This window comes from Amphiura filiformis, chromosome 5 (genome assembly GCF_039555335.1).
Source record: "Amphiura filiformis chromosome 5, Afil_fr2py, whole genome shotgun sequence".
Classification (NCBI taxonomy): Eukaryota; Metazoa; Echinodermata; class Ophiuroidea; order Amphilepidida; family Amphiuridae; genus Amphiura; species Amphiura filiformis.
The window spans coordinates 25,328,775-25,347,281 of record NC_092632.1 but is presented as its reverse complement, the minus strand read 5'-3'; the positions used below and the strand labels follow the sequence as shown (position 1 = coordinate 25,347,281).

General features: G+C 37.0%; 1 protein-coding gene across 1 annotated transcript in view; it reads right to left on the bottom strand.

Annotated features, from left to right (window-relative positions):
* Positions 1–2,422: 2,422 nt before the first annotated feature.
* LOC140152853 (pyruvate carboxylase, mitochondrial-like) overlaps positions 2,423–18,507 on the bottom strand; it is a 43,186-nt gene continuing 27,101 nt past the window's right edge. The window contains 10 exon segments of the mRNA XM_072175377.1: positions 2,423–3,709; positions 4,479–4,622; positions 6,192–6,440; positions 7,613–7,792; positions 8,672–8,916; positions 10,034–10,283; positions 11,213–11,453; positions 11,998–12,154; positions 12,976–13,200; positions 17,012–17,026. Of these exon segments, the coding sequence (XP_072031478.1) occupies positions 3,458–3,709; positions 4,479–4,622; positions 6,192–6,440; positions 7,613–7,792; positions 8,672–8,916; positions 10,034–10,283; positions 11,213–11,453; positions 11,998–12,154; positions 12,976–13,200; positions 17,012–17,026 (1,958 nt within the window). The 3' untranslated portion in view covers positions 2,423–3,457.

The window sequence follows — 18,507 nt, the reverse complement described above, 5'->3', positions numbered from 1 at the left end:
TACACAGGGGGTTTAGATTGCAAAATGAGTCGTTGGATCTGGTACTCCCATCTGGAAATGCTCACTGTGTGAAAGATTAAGGACATGTCTTCCATAGGGGGTGTATGGATTCAACTGCAATAGCCCACTGTCTGAGTCCTTGTGGGCTGTTGTCACACTGGCATTCAAGAATGTTAAGATATAAAACACACCACTTAACCATAAACTCTAACAGCCTCTTAATAGTAAAATTGAAAAAAAAATCAGGCATACTTTTTTATAGCAACTTGAAGATATGCATCAAATATCTCTGTACCTCTTCCAATTGGCTAACTATTATATATGCAGGTGTAAGTGATAAACTCTTTATCATTATGTTTATCAAAAGAACTGCCTCTTGTCAAATACAATGTTAGAGAGATCTACTTGAAATGACCAGAATATATATATAGTGTGTTCATTTCTTTCTATTAAGTTGATTTTTAATGTGTCTACTGCTGCATGTTAGATGTCACCAAAGAGAATTATAACCACAAAGTATCTACTCAAAATTGCCCTGTGTGTAATGCTATGGTAAATCTGCCATTTTGGTGTGTCTGCTGTGTCACTCATAGAGGGCAAATAGTGTACGTTTTGAGTTTTTTGCCAAAAGCCTGAAATTGAATGATTATACATGTGCGTCTTAAGCTTGAGCATTTTACGCATTTGGGATACGCCAAATGCAAACATCAACACACTTGGTATCAAAGTTTGCCAAGCCCATAGCAAAATTATCCGAAGTGGCACTATTTGCCTTCCATGAGTGACAAGCAAACATGGTGGAGTCGGTACTCTTTTGTTCTACCTCATTTGATGTCACAGTCTTGGCCCAAATCACTGGATTATGGGTACCAATCATTTTGATACAGATTTTTCATGGATGTAATGTGTTACACCACATTTCACTTACTGGTACCTGTTTATTTATTTATTTATTTATTTATTACATTTGGCAAAAAGCACAGGCAATACCCAATAGTGCTCACAGAGCACTAAATTAAAGGGAAGCCCTACCTGTATTTTGAAATTCATAATATATATACAAAGCAAATTATACTGTTAATTATTGGGTATGAGTTGTTCCTTTCTTGATGTAGATTTAAAGAAAAGCAGCAAATTACTTGGTTTTCTTCAGTCCAATCGCTTCATTACATTCAAGTTTAGTTTGGGTAGTGAGGTGCATTGACACACCCAAAGTGGAGCCACTGCTTTAACAATTTTCCACAAAAGTTAAGATTCCATCAAATTTTGGCTTCAATGTTGCAAAATTGGGCTATTTGTCCAAAAATGTTAAAGAAAAAATCAAATAACCATCCATATACCAAAATTGATTTCTGAAAAAGGGTCCTGAGATGATATACAAAATGACCGATGGAAATATGACCTATGTTTGCAGCACATCGGTATGGTCATTTTTACCGAGTCCCCCCTCCACAGGCATTTTCCAAACATGGATTTGCTGAGTTCACTTAGCGTAAGATAGCATTAATTCTACCCTGATAATGGTAAAAACATTTCCCATGTAAATTTCAGAAATGTTATAAATCAGGGGTTGCATTCACTAACAATTGAATGTGTTGTAATTCTAAACCCAGCGTAATTCTAACATACAAATCCTGTGAGTTGTTTGGGACTTGAAATGGATTTAGCACTACACATGTACATGTATTATTACAACTCTTTGTGAAATTGACTCCAGGTTACTTCTAATCGATGCTTGGACATCACTCTTACCCATAATGTAAATGGATCAATCAAGGTCTATCATTATCGCATAATATGGGACCATACTGTCAACATACAATGCTCCAGAAGCACACCAAGCATGCAGGTATATACATGTAGACTACATTGTCAAATTTGGGCGCAGTACAGATTATCTGAAAAGGTGATTTGTTTTTAATATACATGATACATACTTAAGAAATAGATTTTTTTGGTAGAAAGTGACATACTTTTAGTGTGTAATTTAGAAGTAAAAATACAGATTTGAGTAACTTTCGATTATTTATATGTTGCATTGAAATGACAAATAAATCTACATGATGAGCAAAAGTCTATACACAGTCACACTTTTTCAGCACTAATTTACAAGAATGATAATTGTAATAATTGTAATAATTATTGTTGTTTTACCATACTATTACACTGTCTTACAGCATTATTTGTATTTTCATGATTTAACTTTTGACTGTTAAAGCTTCATACACATAGTCGCTATAACTTCATAAACTTTGATGTGATTTATCTTTACATAAACACACTTTGGTATATATGAATAAGCTGCTAAACATCGTAAAACTGTGGGTGAATTTTCATACAAGTTGCTATACAAGTCAAGTGTCTACTTTAGAAGCAGTTATCAGGACATTAGCCATAAGTACTTCAATTACCGGGGTATATCAGATATACATAAAACACATTTTCTTTCTTAAAAACACAAATATTTGTAATATTGCGATAAACGTGCAAGAAAGTTCATCTTTACTGGTAAAATAAAAATTGTGTACAGCACAACCCTGGTCCCATTCCCAGTGTTATTTATGTAATAATTTCACTACTATCAAAAATATGTTACTAACATAAGAAATAATTTGAAATACTACTGTTATACCTTGCAGAAAAATAACAACTTACTATTAAACTGGTGCACACTCCCTCCCATCATGATTACATAAAAGTACATTAGTTCAAGGTAATTGAATGATACTAATTATATAGTCATACAGTATTCTTGCATGACTGAAAATAAAATGTGACATAACTCTACTCTCAGGCTGTGATAACTCTTCCCACATACATCATTTTGAGGACACAATATCCAACTTGTGTTTTGCATATATTGTAAATGTCCTGGGAGAAAATACATTTTTCACATACCTCATACACAAGAAATTTACTTACACTTGGTAACAACTGGGATTTGAGTTAGCTTTACAACTATTCTCGGGGCCACTGTATAAGTAATTGACTTTTCCAGCCATTTGCAGTAATTGTATTCAAATTTAACTATACACACAACTTCACAGCTCTTCTAATCTGGGATTAATGAATTATACATTATATTTGCACAAAAAATGAAAGTAAACTTGGGGTGTGCAATTGATACTAGGATATTACATAACATAATATACTCATATGGTTCAAGAACTGAAGTATACAAGTGAACCCTGTGGGAGCTCTGGGGTACTAGAAATTGCCACTTTCAGCCTCTCAGTTCCCTGTTTAAACCAAATTCTACATCCAATGGTGCAATGCAAGTATGAATGAAAAGGCTTGCAATAAATATTGATATGCAGACACACTATGGCACAATATACAAAATAACAACTGCTTCAATGGGATGGATGATGTTACTTCATGCTTGGAACCAGCCTGAGTTTACATGAATATTTCCTTCATCTTCAGATACAACCTGTTCTATCTCTCATCAAACGATTCATTCTTGCATCTCCACTAGTAAATCACCGCCTTCTACCGGTGACCCTTTGGAGACGTATACATCCTTAACAATGCCCGAGACTGGTGCAGCGACCACCATCTCCATCTTCATGGCACTGACGATGACGACTGGATCGCCCTTCTCTACTTTGTCTTTAGGCTTGACGCGTACATCTATCACCTCACCTGGCATGGGGGCTCCAAGGGAGCACTTATCATCCTTCTTGGCTTTGGGATGCACATGCATTGTCTAGAAGTAAAAGTGAAAATTGGTTTTAAAAATGTTATAAATTATTATTGTCAGTTATGTGCAAATATTTATAAGTCTATAAATCCAATCACATTGCAATTGCTTCAGCACTTTGTCTATGATGTACACCAATTATGGCATACGAGCAACCACATCACACATTTCAACCAAAAAGATGGTGACATTTCATGACCCGATACATAAAGCATTGTCCACCGTGATGTGGCAGTGACGTCAGTGTGCATTTCATTGGGCGCAGCAACAAATCACTAGTGTTCGCTCAAAGTGCTGGCGTACACACGCACGCACCTAAGACGCTACATAAATGAGTGCACGAAACAGCTGCCTCAACGCTTTGAAGTCACTGCACATCAGGGTGGGAAATGCTTTAGCGAGTTTCTACTTATAACATGGCAAACACAGGTCTGTTACCAACACACCTTTTACCGGAATCCAGGCCGTGTTTGAACTCTAACGTTAACTCTACTCTACGCTGCATGCATAGCAGTATGCAACACAGTAATAATCTATTCCGAGTAGGTGGTGAAGTTGGTGTGCCATGTTGATTGGAAACAAAATGGTATGGATGGTTTCTACTGAGCTGGATAACAGGTCTATGTATACCCACGTCCTAAACAATAAGTGTTCTCAGTAGAAACATGTTACCAGACTTGATAGCACTTAGGTTATTAAAGTTGAAACAGAACTTTCTGAATGTCCTTCTTATGATAAATTTACACAAACTATGTATACAGTCATGTTGCCCTACCTTCATAGCTTGTTTGTCCTTGATCAAGACAGATCTGAGTTGGCCGTTGAGTTCAAAGAATACCTCCCTGATACCAGTCTTCTCATTCAGTTCACCTACAGCCAACATCTTGATGCGTAGTGTCTTTCCATGCTCAATCTCAGCCTAAGATTCAAGAACGAAAGTGGCAGATATATAGTAATAAAAAGTTACAAGATTTCTAGGTAGTGGTTCAGATGTGTATAACACAAGTCAGTCTGAATAATTACCAACTACCAGACAACTGGCTATGATGTGTATTGTGTACAAGAGGCAGCAATTCAATTTACAAATGGTTTAAATAAGAACTGCTGAAAAAATGTATTTAACTCATTAAAGTCAGTATCAGCACAGTACTATGAAGCAAGTACAATTATAACAGGTTTTCAAAATCACAAAGAAACAGATAGCAGGGATTGCCTTCTGAGGAGAGCAAGAGCAATTGCTCTCTACTGCTCTCCTTAAACCTGATATAGGAGAGTAATTTTTAGCTTTCCTTAGTTCACCATTCTCTCCAAACATTCTATTATAAATGCTCTAAACAGCTCTCCTTGAAGGCTCCAGAAGAGCTATTTAATGCTCTCCTGCAAATTCCAAAAGACAGTCCCTGAGATAACCGACACTATATGGTAACACCGATGCATTGCAGTGTTTGTCCCTAGCTAGTGCTACCAAGGCTACAAAATAGCAGCCTTTTTAATTTAATGGGCACTACTGCCTTCCTTACAGTGCCCCTGATAATTACAAATCATCATTTGTGATGCGATCAAGCCGCGCAAAATCAGTCAGAACTCAGAAATATTGATTTTGAGATATAGCCATACAAAGGAAATATTTCCTTTTGTTCCCTGTTGTTTTGAAAATTATATATTAATTGCTCATATCTTTGAAACTGGTTGTTCAATGTTAATGGTGTTTTCTGCAAATTCCAGATTTGTAAATGCTTTTCACTATCCTATATAAAAAACAGAAAATTTAATATTTCCAAGTTCCGGCTGATTTTGCTGGATCGCATCACATTTGTGTAACCTATGAAAATATAGTTTTCAGATATTTGAGCAATTTAAAGCTTATCAGCCCAACTCACTATTCTTACCATATCTGTGATTGGCTGAATACATGAATTAGTTCATTTTGCAACCAATTAAAATAGTTCTTAGATGCTGATAATTTGGCTGTTAATGCCCATAGGGTTAAATTGGACATTTTAAATAAGACACTAAATTATCTGAACAAACAATGCATGCATTGTTGGCAAATATGCACAGCATGTACAGCTCCATAAGATCTTTGATGTAATCAATAGAGGCCGTCAGCCTTTCGCCATCTTGTGGGTACAAATGACTTGCGTGTTTATGCATGGAGATCGAAAGACCATCACAGCGTGTACCCACAAGATGGCGGCATATGACGTCACGCTGACGGCCTCTATTTGAGGTTGGAAAACAAAGAATCAACATCAGCTCATTTTATTACATGTGTGTGGCTCATCGCACAGAGAATCATATCTTGGATCCTCTACCTCAGCACCACACTGGTAATTTAATGTGCTCTGTAAGATCTTGGATGTTGCAATATAACCATTACAATACTGATAGGATCAGTCCAAGTAACCGTTTGGCAAACCCAATATGATACTTACAGAGACTTAGGCTATGTTTCAGAAACTTGCATATAATAAACAACTTTACTTACATCAAATTCCTCTGCGACATTTGGTCCAACTAAAAACAGCCTGGTATTAATCGTATCTACTGGCCCGTAATCTTGACGGAACAACTGATAATCATCAAACACTTTTGGATAGAGTGCGCTGCTCACAACGTCAACATCTCTGATGTGCTTTCCGTACTTCTCTTTAAGTTCATCCTCCAATTTGTCAAAGTCAAAAGGCTCCAAACTCTCACCTGGGCGACCTGTAATTCTTGGCTGGTTCTTCAAAACCTAGTAGTGGGAATGTAATAAAACATAGAATCATGTGAATTTTTGCTTCAGTGTTAGTTTACAAATTTTCAAATTTATAAATTTATTTGTGATATTTCACAACCACCTGACTTCTGTCTCTACACTCCCCAATGCTCCAATACACCTTTAAGCAATTATCGAAAATATTTGGAAATAAGTTCAGCAAGATGTCACATGCGGTAAACAAAAACATTACAACCATTCAAAAAATGGCGAGACTGTGTTCACTGAGCACTGACAGTCACTGTGTTGCTCTTATACTAGCACACTGCATGAAGGAATGCACATTAAAATCGGCAGAAATTGTTTGCACAAATATGTTTTGATAATTGCGCATGATCTGTGCTTTTCATAGAATTCAGTTCTGAAAAGAACTGTTGGAATTAAGCGAGGAGTTCTGTACAACTTAGCTAAAATTAAGCAGCAAGCTGCAGTATTCTTGATGCACCTGTGTACCCATTAGAGAATAAAGATATTGTTTTTAGCTGCTGTCGTGCATCTATCGTCTCATATAGCATGGGTGACATCATTATTTTAAGTAAAACAACAGGGCAAAGCCGAGTTGTTTTAAATGCATGTTATATGAGATGATAGATGAGCGGCTAAAAACAATACTTTTATTCTCATTCTTAAACGCTTTGAATCAAATAAATATATTAAAAAATATTAATCATAAGTATACATTTTACATGGACTACCACAAATTAAAGCCAAGAGTATAATGAGGAGTTCAGATGCAAACGCTAGTACCTTGATTAGCGTTATGGCCACCTGCTGTAAAAATAAACAGCACTGATGACAATGTGCATACGTATCCTGTTGTATTTATTTGGTGCAGTACATGATATTTCTGTGCAGAATGTAATGAACACCAATATCCCGAATGGCATTTATTGCATTCTGCTTCTGAACTCTTCATATAAGATACTTTACTCTCTCTAAAAATGGTTACAAGGTAAAACGCTTCATTTCAGTTCCAACAGAGTACTCCCCAACCAAATCCACACCTCTCATTTCCCACACCAGCACCCATTAGACCTACTTTTGTCCTGAATGGTTCTGGGAGTCTTTCATATGGTTATCCCAAATATATCCTTGTAACAATCTTACAACAGACTTAAAAAAAGCGAGTGGCAACCACTGGGTCCTACCTTTGATCTCAATGGTTCCGGGAATCCACCGTATGGTTCTCCCAAATATCCTTGTAAGAATTCTACCACAGACATAGGGAATGAAAGTTCCTCTGCTTGCTCTTCGACCATCTGAGCGGTGAGTTTGTTCTGCACCATGAACTGAGCCAGATCACCCACTACTTTTGAGGATGGTGTCACCTATTACAATATAAATAAAATATATAAATAATAGGAAAGAAATTTTATAAATGGTAAAAAGTACAGTTTGTCCACTCTGAAGTACAAAGTGACAACGCGCAAACAGTGCGCAGTGCTGCATCTCTGCTGCAGGTATGCGTGCCTTCAAAGTCGGCACAATGTGTGCGTTTGCATCGGCACAATGTGTGCATTTGCGTCGGTACTTCGTACTTCAGAGCAGACTGACTGTAGGGGACCCATTTGCTTATACAACTCCCACAATGTACATTGTATATAGTTCATTCATTCTGAATAGAACCTAAGATAGCACAAATAGTTACTTTTGTACTGTTACAGTCACAAACTTACAAATAGTGTCTATAAATTATTACATCAACAAGATACATTCATGGGCTATTCCATTTGAAATACACACACCCCTATGGAAGACATGATCTTAATCTTCCATACAGCGAGTGTGAATTTCAAATGGGCTTATCTGAATGGGCGACGCCATGTAAAATTTACACTCACTGTATGGATTTCAATTAGAATAGCCCAATGCCCATACTAAGCAATCACAAGGAGCAGGTTTTTTATATTATGTTACTTATCAGAAATGCGACTAGGGATATCCAATCGATAATCAATGTTAATGTGGAATTAGCCATAGTATATCATAAATCACACAATTGGACTGTTCCAATTGAAATCCATACACCCTATAATAGAGGACATGGCCTAATTCTCCCACACAAGGAGTGCAGATTCCCAATGGAGTCACTCATTCAGGTAAACCCATTTGACATTCCCTGTGACAAAGATTATGGCCATGTCTTCCTTATTAGGGGCATATGGATTTTAACTGGAATAGTCCAAATATTTTACAGTATTGTGTACCTTAATCAGATCACCCAGCAACTTGTTAGCTTCTACATAAGCTTTCTTGATTTCCACAAACTGATTTCCCAGACCTAAACTGAATGCTTGGAATTGTAGGTTGGTGTACTGGCCGCCTGGGATCTCGTTACGATAGATGTCTGCGTTACCACTCTTCAGGGTCACTGTACATTCAAATGGAGCATAGAACTGGCGAGCTATCTCCCAGTAGGCGCTGTAGTCAAACACCTTTTCTAGAGGAATACCTGCATATTACACAGAAACACCTAAAAATGTTAATATGTCAAAACTACACAGGGGAGGGGGCACTGATCTAAATCAAGTGAAAATACCACCCTCATTACTTACCTTCTTTGATATCTTCTTGACCATTTCACTTACTAATGGTCGGGACTATTGTTGTGGTTTGTGTGGAATTGGGGCAAGAAAATAGAATTTCAGACAGCACTATCATTGAATTCCCACCTAAATGGTGACTTGCTAGTCGATTGTGCCATTACGCATTAGCCATTTTATCAAAGGAGCCTGAAATTGGGACCCTAAACACGGTCTGTGATGTTGGGTGAAATTCATGCCCTTTACTGCAAATTTCTGCTCAAGGTTTGAGTGCCCATTTGATCAGCCAAGTTGGATTCATTTTCAGTTTTATTTTTCACCTTTGAGGACAAGATTTTGACAAGTTTGCTAGGGATTAACCTAACAATGTGTTGCTTATGAATTGCATGCATAGCAGAACCAAACACAGATGCCCAAAAGAATTGGCCAAAATATGCTGTATTATGTTTTAATTTGCACTGTATCATGAGAGATGGGGTAAAGTGATTGGTAAAATAGCCTGGATCCTCTTGTATGTTAGCATCTTACAAACAACTGATTGACATGGCAACAAGAAGCACTTAAAATTTGATCAGCTGACTTGTGGTTGGATTGTCAACATACATTCCAGTTGAAATCCATACATCTCCTATGGAAGGCATTCCTTAATCTTTCACACAAGGAGTTTGAATTTCCAATGGGGCTACCTGAATGGGTGATTCCATTCAAAATCTACACCTTTTGTGTGTGAGATTAAGGTCACATTTTCCACAGGGGGTGTATGAATTTCAACTGGAATAGCCCAATGTATGTGCCCCAAAATGCCTTTTGTGATTGGCACATGTGCAGATACTTATGAATATGTTTTATTGCAGTAAATATGCCCAAAAGCTTGCTCAAATTGCTTAAAAGTTGCAAAGTTTCATAGAAAGTTGTAGCAAAAATGTCATTTAAATTTTGCGAAATGGTACTTTAAATTACTTGTACTTGTTGGAATAAGTTACCAATTGATATGTTTTGTAACACTGATGTTAACACACATCTTACCAGTGTCTTGTTCTGTTCCTTCTAATGCTGCTACAATGGCTCCCATACTGGGTTGGGAAGTCATCCCTGACATGGAATCCACAGCAACATCCACCACATCAGCACCAGCTTCTGCTGCAGCCAACATGGCCGCCACTCCTGCACCTGACGTATCGTGGGTATGAACATGAATAGGGAGGTCTGGGTATCTGTCACGTATTGAGCCAATCAACATGGTGGCTGCTTTGGGTTTGAGCAACCCTGCCATATCCTAAAAAGACAAAGAGCAACATAATTACTGGTTTCAGGTTCCTCATTCCAAAAAGTACACAAACTATTATTTCTTTGGCTAAGTTTTATACAGGTATTGGTGGTTGAAATTCTATTCAGAACTCTGTACTGAAACCACCATAATTTCATGTCTATCACACAATCAAACTTACACCATTGGCACTATACAACTTATTGGAGAGAATACACCAGGTACCACCACCATGATTAACAAGCACACAATTGGGAAACCACCAACCAACAGTGCATACAGCTGCTCACATTACAACCCCATGTGCACTGGACTGACAAATCAGGTGCATTGATTTTCAAGAAAATATGTTCTGGACTCTGAAAAAGTGCTCATGGATATTACTTTTGTCCATCTACATTTGACTACCTCAACTTGTATTTCTTACACTAGTGGCTTCAATAAACCCTAAACTTCCATAGAAAAACTTTGAAAAACCCAGAAAAACTTGTGATTTTTTAATAAAAGCCATTGTAATTGGGTAATGTTGGTGCCACTTACATCAGTTACATACATGTAATTTGAGCTGGTGATGTCATTGGGTTTTAATGAGCTGTGACTGATTCTTTGCACAAGTTGAAGTTTGCTTGTGTATCATGTATTTAAAAGGTACCAAACAGTGCATTTTAAGATGTGGTCCACCTGACGTGTTGACTCTACTGGATGCATCCATGTCCACTGCCGACATTTAGATTGAGGACAACTCATTTGCGCTGGACAAAGTTTGTTTTCCTCACACATGCTCACCAGTCTCTTTCTTACCATTGTTGTTTGTAGTTTTATAGTAACAGTGAGTGTGTAAACAGAGAGTGTGATAGCTGTCAATTCCAACCCTAGTATCATGATAATACAGAAAAAAACCCCAACTGACAGAACAAACAAAAGAGACACAATCCTACCTTGATTCCAAGAATGTGTGTACCCCCTCTAACCAGCTCATTGGTCAGGTTCATGTAATAATCCATAGTGTACTTGCTTCTACTTGGATCAGACACATCACCGCTGTATGATATAGCAGCCTCTACAACACCTCCTGAAGCTCCAGCAGCATCCATCCCAAGGATCATATTAGGCAAGTAGTTGAGAGAGTCAAATACACGGAAGATGTCCATGCCTGACTGATGAGCTAATTCACAGAATCTGCACAAATCAAACCATAGAATTACTGAAATTTGTGGGGACTTATTTAAAGTTCTTAAATTACCAGGTATTTACATTCTGGGCTTCTTACAGAATTTTTCAAATCATATACATCACAAAATAATGCAGTTTTATAAAGTATAGCGATTTCATCTTCTATATACATGTTTCTATCAGACAAAATCTAAGATGGCTGGTGTTGGGCCCACAGGTGATATTGTATCTTTTTCAACACAATGAAACTGGTGTAGATTTGGTAGAAGAGTTTATGACATAATCAACTAGCCTCCCTTTTATGAAATTTACAAGTCATCTGATATCTATTGAGGCATCTGAAGTATTAGTATTGTTTCAGTTTACATTATGCCTGGCATAATTTTGCATAGGCAGAAATAAAAACAGCTCAATTCTTGCTTATAAGTTAGCATTGATTATGCTATACTTTAGTATTATTTCTGTTTTCACTTCCAACAAAGTTGATCATCTTAACATAAAGCATGTGTTTCCTGAATCTGCATCTAATACCGAAATGATGACTACTCACTTGTATACAACATTATCTGGATAACTAGTGTATCCCACAGCATTAGCACCACGGAGCAGCATTTGGAATGGAATGTTGGGCATAAGATCTCTCAGTGTTTCTAGTCTCTCCCATGGACACTCGTGTAAGAATCTCATGGCCACATCAAATGTAGCACCTGTTTAAATGAATCAATGGTTAGATACACGGTTCAATATATATGGCACATTTATAGAGAATGATATTGTACTGATGGGTACAAACGCACAAGCATCTGCGAGTACACCACAACCTCTACACAACCACCCCCACCCGCTCATACACACTAGTCCCCTCAAGGGGCATCTATTATGTAATCTGTTTCCGAAAGTAAAAATGGACTTTTCTATGCTTTTATTGTAATTCATTACAAGAAAAAAAGAACTGTAAACAAATGTGAGCCATTAAGGGTAGACGAGGTATTGTTGGTCGAAGCAACCTAAAAATCGATTTTCATTATCTAGATCAATATATTATTGAAAAATAACACCTTGATGTTTTGTAAAAGTTCATTATACAAATCGTATACTTTGCAAACTTGCTTAATTTATTGTTGTTAATGAGTTATGTACGTTTTACAAAAGTGTTGTTGTTTCAGCCCTCTTTACAACATAACTCAAGAACCGCAGCACCTATAAAAGTATATCTGTGATATTTTAATTCTTCTACACACTAAGCTATGAATTGAGCAATGCAGTTTTTGCCAAAGCTCACTACCATTAAATAAATGCTGTGAACTACCAAATCACAACAGTTTAAAATAATTAATAACCTTAAAGTAATTGTCCATAATGGTTCGCCTATATTAATTATACAATAATTTTTTTACACTAAATGTGCACAAATGAGGCACTTTGAAAAGTTTTAAAGTTAGAAAGACCAGAGTAGGCACCAATTAGGGGAGGGGCACTAAGCAAAACATCTACAACAACACATAATCAAGATGTAGTGTTTACCTACCTCCCCAATTTTCTACACTGAACAAATTGTTGAAGTTGTGTGCCAGAAATGGTGAGATCTTCTTGAGGTCATAGGTCCTGACCCTGGTTGCCAGTAGTGATTGGTGGGCATCTCGGAGGGTTGTATCCATCAACATCAGACCCTTATTCTGACGCACTGCTTTTGCAAAGGCTTCTGGGCCGCCATTGATAAGGATATCTCTCATGCCTGGAGGAGGTTTTATATCTGAAGAAAAACAACGTATTCAACCCTATTTGAAGTGGCTTTGATGACAGCTATACATCACTTGGATATATACCGTAAAAACTCGATAGTTGGCATATGTGCTTACTGTTGAGCGCTTTTGAAATTGTACCAAAGTCCAGTGCTTTACCAACTGAGCTAATGGGGTTGAGACACACATTTGCAGGCTTACTTGTTCATATATAACTATGTGTATCGATGATTTGCTGAAAACCCTTTACACTTTTGTAGATGGGGCTCTTCATGTTTGCATGTTTTAAAAGCGCTTGATAGTAAGCACATTCGAGTTTTTACGGTATAAAAACACAGATACTTTACATGGAGAGCAACATAATGCATTACAAATGACAGCTCCTCTTCAATATCATTCACAAATTGCACTCTCTGTCCAGCAGAAAAGGGTTCAAGCAAATATGTAGCATGTTTCACTATTGCAACTGACATTCTCAGGCACGCCTGAAAACCAGAACTACATTCAAACACAATACAAAAGGCCGCAAGGTTTGTTTTGTATACTACAAGCATTTAGATATAATATCTACTACACAAAAATTTATTCAGGCATGTAAAATTGTACACAGATGTAGGCATGTTCCTCCAAGTGGAAAACATGCTCTTTTCTAATTTCTATTAAGAATCTAAACATTTAGAGGTTAATGACTGCGCACCAGTTGTTTTGAGGGTATTGTGAAATATCTAAACATTGTGCTTGGGAACCGAGGAATATCCCGAGGGGCGCAGCCCAGAGGGATATTTCGTGGTCCAAAGCACAATGTTTAGATATTTCACAATACCCGAAATATAACTGATGCAAAGTCATTAAACTCATTCATAACCGTCACTTTTCACTTTTTTAAATTCAATTTACGTCACATTTCCTTCTTTTAATATGAAAACAGAACACAATTTTAACTTTATCTGTCGTTTTCCCTGTAAAAAATCGAATAGCCCATTAAGGAAATACCGCTAGCGACCAATCATACTATAGCACGCAATCATGCGATGTCCAAATACGGCGGCCAGCGTCCGCGTAAATTGTTCTAACGCGTAACACGTCACGTAACCCGGTCATTGTAGATCGTACTTTTAGCTACTTCACGAGACGCGGTCATTATACTTTTTCAATGACCTGCATTTGCGTCCGCGTATTTAAAAGATATTATCTGTGATTGGATCGCACTTGCTGCGTATATTAATGAGGTTATGAATTTATTTTAAGAATCTAAACATTTAGAAGCTAAACTTTGGTTCACTTAGTTTGGTAATGACATAGGTGTGTATTTCACTGGTTGTAGTATCAAGTATAATCATATAGTGTAAGTAGGGATGACCAATGAATCATCAACTTGATTAGAACACTCCCATAGACATGCAGGGAGCTCAACTGTGCACTGCTTGCACAGACATTTCTAAATTGAGCTCATTCTTTTATTTTTCATAATTTTTCTGTAAAAATTGGAGATGTTAATGCCAATTATGTTTTGTAACTATCCTGCAAATTACAGCATCATAACTTATTTGGTTTTTCTGTAAGTGTGAGTCAAAATTGGTCCATCGCCACAGTGCGCTTAATTGTCAGTGGCCCAGTGCAGCACTGCTCAGAATGGCACAAAATATTCAGATGAATAAGATCAGGTGAACACCTTGACCTACTGAGCTGTAATTTGGCAGAGTTGTTGTTATTACCTCTATCATACCCTCTATAAAAAGGAAAAAAAAAAACAGACAAGTAGATCTCGAGTTAAAAATTAAATCACCAGCTTCCCTTTGGAATTTCCAAACACCTTTCGAATCATGTTAAATAGACACCTTTCTGAACATAAATGTGAAGTTTCATGCTCATTTGTTGTATTATTCACCTGATCTCAACCCTAAACATTTTCTTATATTTATACCATCTGCACTGACTTGCTGCTATACACGCACAGGAGCTGTACTTTTAAAATACGCGCCTAATCAATAATGAGTCTTTCACTCCATTGTTAAAGTACTGTGCTCCCTGTAGCATATAGAGTGACCAGGCCCTGGAGTGTGATGGTTTTGTAGCACATGACAGTATTCATTCAAGCCTATCAAGGTCAGTTATTAGCCACTTGCTGCCTATCAAGGTCAGTTATTAGCCACTTGCTGAATGGCTGGGCATTATCAGCTATCAAAGAGATACCTTATGCTGCTGCCAATCACAATAGAGGTTAAACATTTTGTTAAAACCCCAGAAGTGATATCAGGACAAAGCTGTGCATGTTGGTACTTGATTGTTTGGATTCCTATGTTGAATATCCCTTGTAGTACATTAGTATTTTTCTTATGTGTAGTGTATATTGTTGTGGAAAAAAAGTTCACCTGGACTTTTGATTTTGTGCCACTTTGGCCATTATGGATGATTTTTGGCAAATGTTTTCTAAAAGCATGATTTCAGTGCCTCGGTTTGAAGAAATACTTCATGCTATTGACTAGTAAAGTGCCATTTCATAAGAAACCCCTTTGATACTTTCACAATATGCTTGTTTCATGTTTGCATATATATTAAAATAAAGAAATATAAAAAGGTAAATATATGCTTATACCAATTTTGCTCACATTGCTATATTTAGACTTTCTCAATTTATTTCGTTCCAATGACCGGTCAGAATGGGAAACTTTGAAAAATCATAATTCGAAAAGTTTTTGACCGATTTTGACCATTTAACCACCAAAATACTTCTGTTGATGAGTTCTTTCCAGAAAACAATCTTTTGTAGCAAAAGGGGCAACATGAAATTATGATGGTCATCCCTAGTGTAAGTGTACACAGGCCCAATCCCCCCACACACACACACACTAAGGCAGTTTGTTGACATTAACGGTGAGGTGAACCAAAGTAGAGCAAAGGTTTTTTGTCTTGTTAATATAATCAATTAGTTATCCTGCAGACCATTAACTTCCACCCTCCCACCAAATAGCCTTGTCATCGGAATAGAGCTTCGGAATGGATGGGAGGACCATTTTGAGTATGAATTATGCCAATTAGGTACCTACATGTAATTAACATATCTAGCACTACGTATCCTCAGAACCTGCTCACCATTAATCTTCATTCTCAACCAAGTAGAATTGTTGTACATACTACCAACATATTTTAAAATAAAGCTTTCAACAGATGGACAAAACATTGAATTTGAGCATTAATTAGGCAGATTAGGCATCTAACCCTGTATCATTAATGTTATTTGCTGTGCTTCAAGTGTAACATGTGTGTACGCAGTCAAATGCAGACTGCTTCCCCTTTTACATGTACAACAGGATTTTTTGCACAGTGCAAACAGGAACTCTGAACATTTTTGATACAGATTTTAATTAGCATTTCCCAGCCCAAATACCTACCTATTCAAATACATTATTGTATCCCAAAGAGATCTTTTGAATGGAAGGATCGAGAGACAAGTTTTTCTGATGGGCACACCAGAAACACAATGCATATGTAACTAATAAAAAAACGATGTGTAAATCAGCCTGGCAAAAATATCAGCAGGTGGAAACCATTTAGCATAATCACTATACCATTTTTCAAGCTGATGTGGCAGTGACGTCAAGGCGTTGAGGCAGCTGTTTTGCCCACGCAGCTTTGCAGGGTCTTTAAGCATGCACATGTGTATGTCAGCGCTTTGAGCGAACTCTAATGATTTGAAGCTGCGCCCAATGAAATACACACTGACATCAATGTCACGTCAGGGTGAAAAATGGTATAGCTACTACTTTTCCAGCAAGTTTTCGACACCAAGCAGCCATGCATAATATCATTACATAACCTCACCTAATCCTGGTTCTTCTGAGAGATTAGTAGAGTCACATGAAAACAAACAATGTTTTATAATGGGTTTAAGTATATTGTCTTGATTAGAAAAATAATGGCAGCCAGTTTCTATAAATACACTGACTATCCTGGATCCAGATGTAGGATTTTCAGGGTACTAGTCTACAGCTTTACAAATTAAACTGTTGGTTAGATGGACGTTAGCATGTTAAGTACAAAGGTATAACTCGTAAGTTGTTAGGACTTGTGTGGCAAAAAAACAAAACAAAAAAACAACAACATAAAACAAAGTCTTGCTAGTAAATTTATTATTCACAATTTTATATTGAGCCTGATCGGAACAATTTTGAAATTTTACCACTACATGAACATTGATCTCAAGTGACCTCTGCTTTCAGGCATGAGAATGATCATTCATGAAAAAACCTGATAAGGACTGAAAAAGCATGTGAAATGAGGCTAAAAAGGCCAAAAACGGGCTGAAAATAAAAGAAAGTGCGGACATTTGGACCACAAAAAAGCAAGAAATCCTGCAAAAGCAGGAAAATTCTCATGCCTGTGCTTTGCTTGATATGTTCCCCTCCTCTTTGGGTTTATATCCACCAACTTTGACACGAATCACAAATTTGACCCTTATAGGACCTTTGACCTCAACAATCTTTGGGGTATTATAAGCTCTAACCCAATGATCATTGTTACCAAGTTAAGTTCCCTAGAAATGACCCCAAAAATGACCCCAGAGGATCATACAGGGGTAACAAATTAAACATGTTCCAATTTCACTCCAAAGCATATCAAATTATTCATCTGGTCTTTGAATCACAAAAATATACATTTTGTGCATGTATGATTTATGGTTGTGGAGTTATGTGTCAAAAAGGGTCAAAGGTCAAATTTCAAGGTGTGACCTTGAATACCTGAAAATTCTCATACTGCAGCTATGAGCCAAGTTTGACATAAAATTGGATAGATTGATATTGGACAACACATAGTCGAGTCCAATATTTTATAACTCATAGTGAGACAAATAAATATTGAGCGTAAATCATCCAATTTTTGATAATGATATAAAATTGGATCGACTAAGCCCATATTTGTTGGTCGCGCTATGAGTTTTCCAATATTTTAAAACTCATAGCAAGACCAATAAATATTGGGCATAAAGCATCCAATTTTATCATTATTATGTTTTGGATCCAATATTTTGACACACTTGGATTCATTAAAACATAATAATGATCACAGTAGGATTTGACTGTTCATATATGACACCCAAGTTTTAACCCAGTCTTACATTATGGTTGACACAAATACAGACACACAGAGGATTCATGATGCCATATGGTCCCTTGTTTTGATGAACTAACAAGAAAATGTGTGAGTATTAACAAGGGATGTTCCCTTATTTAATATGAGAACATGACACACACAACATACCCGAGTCATAGCAATTTTACTAAACGTATATGACATGCATCACTTTAATAATCCCAAAT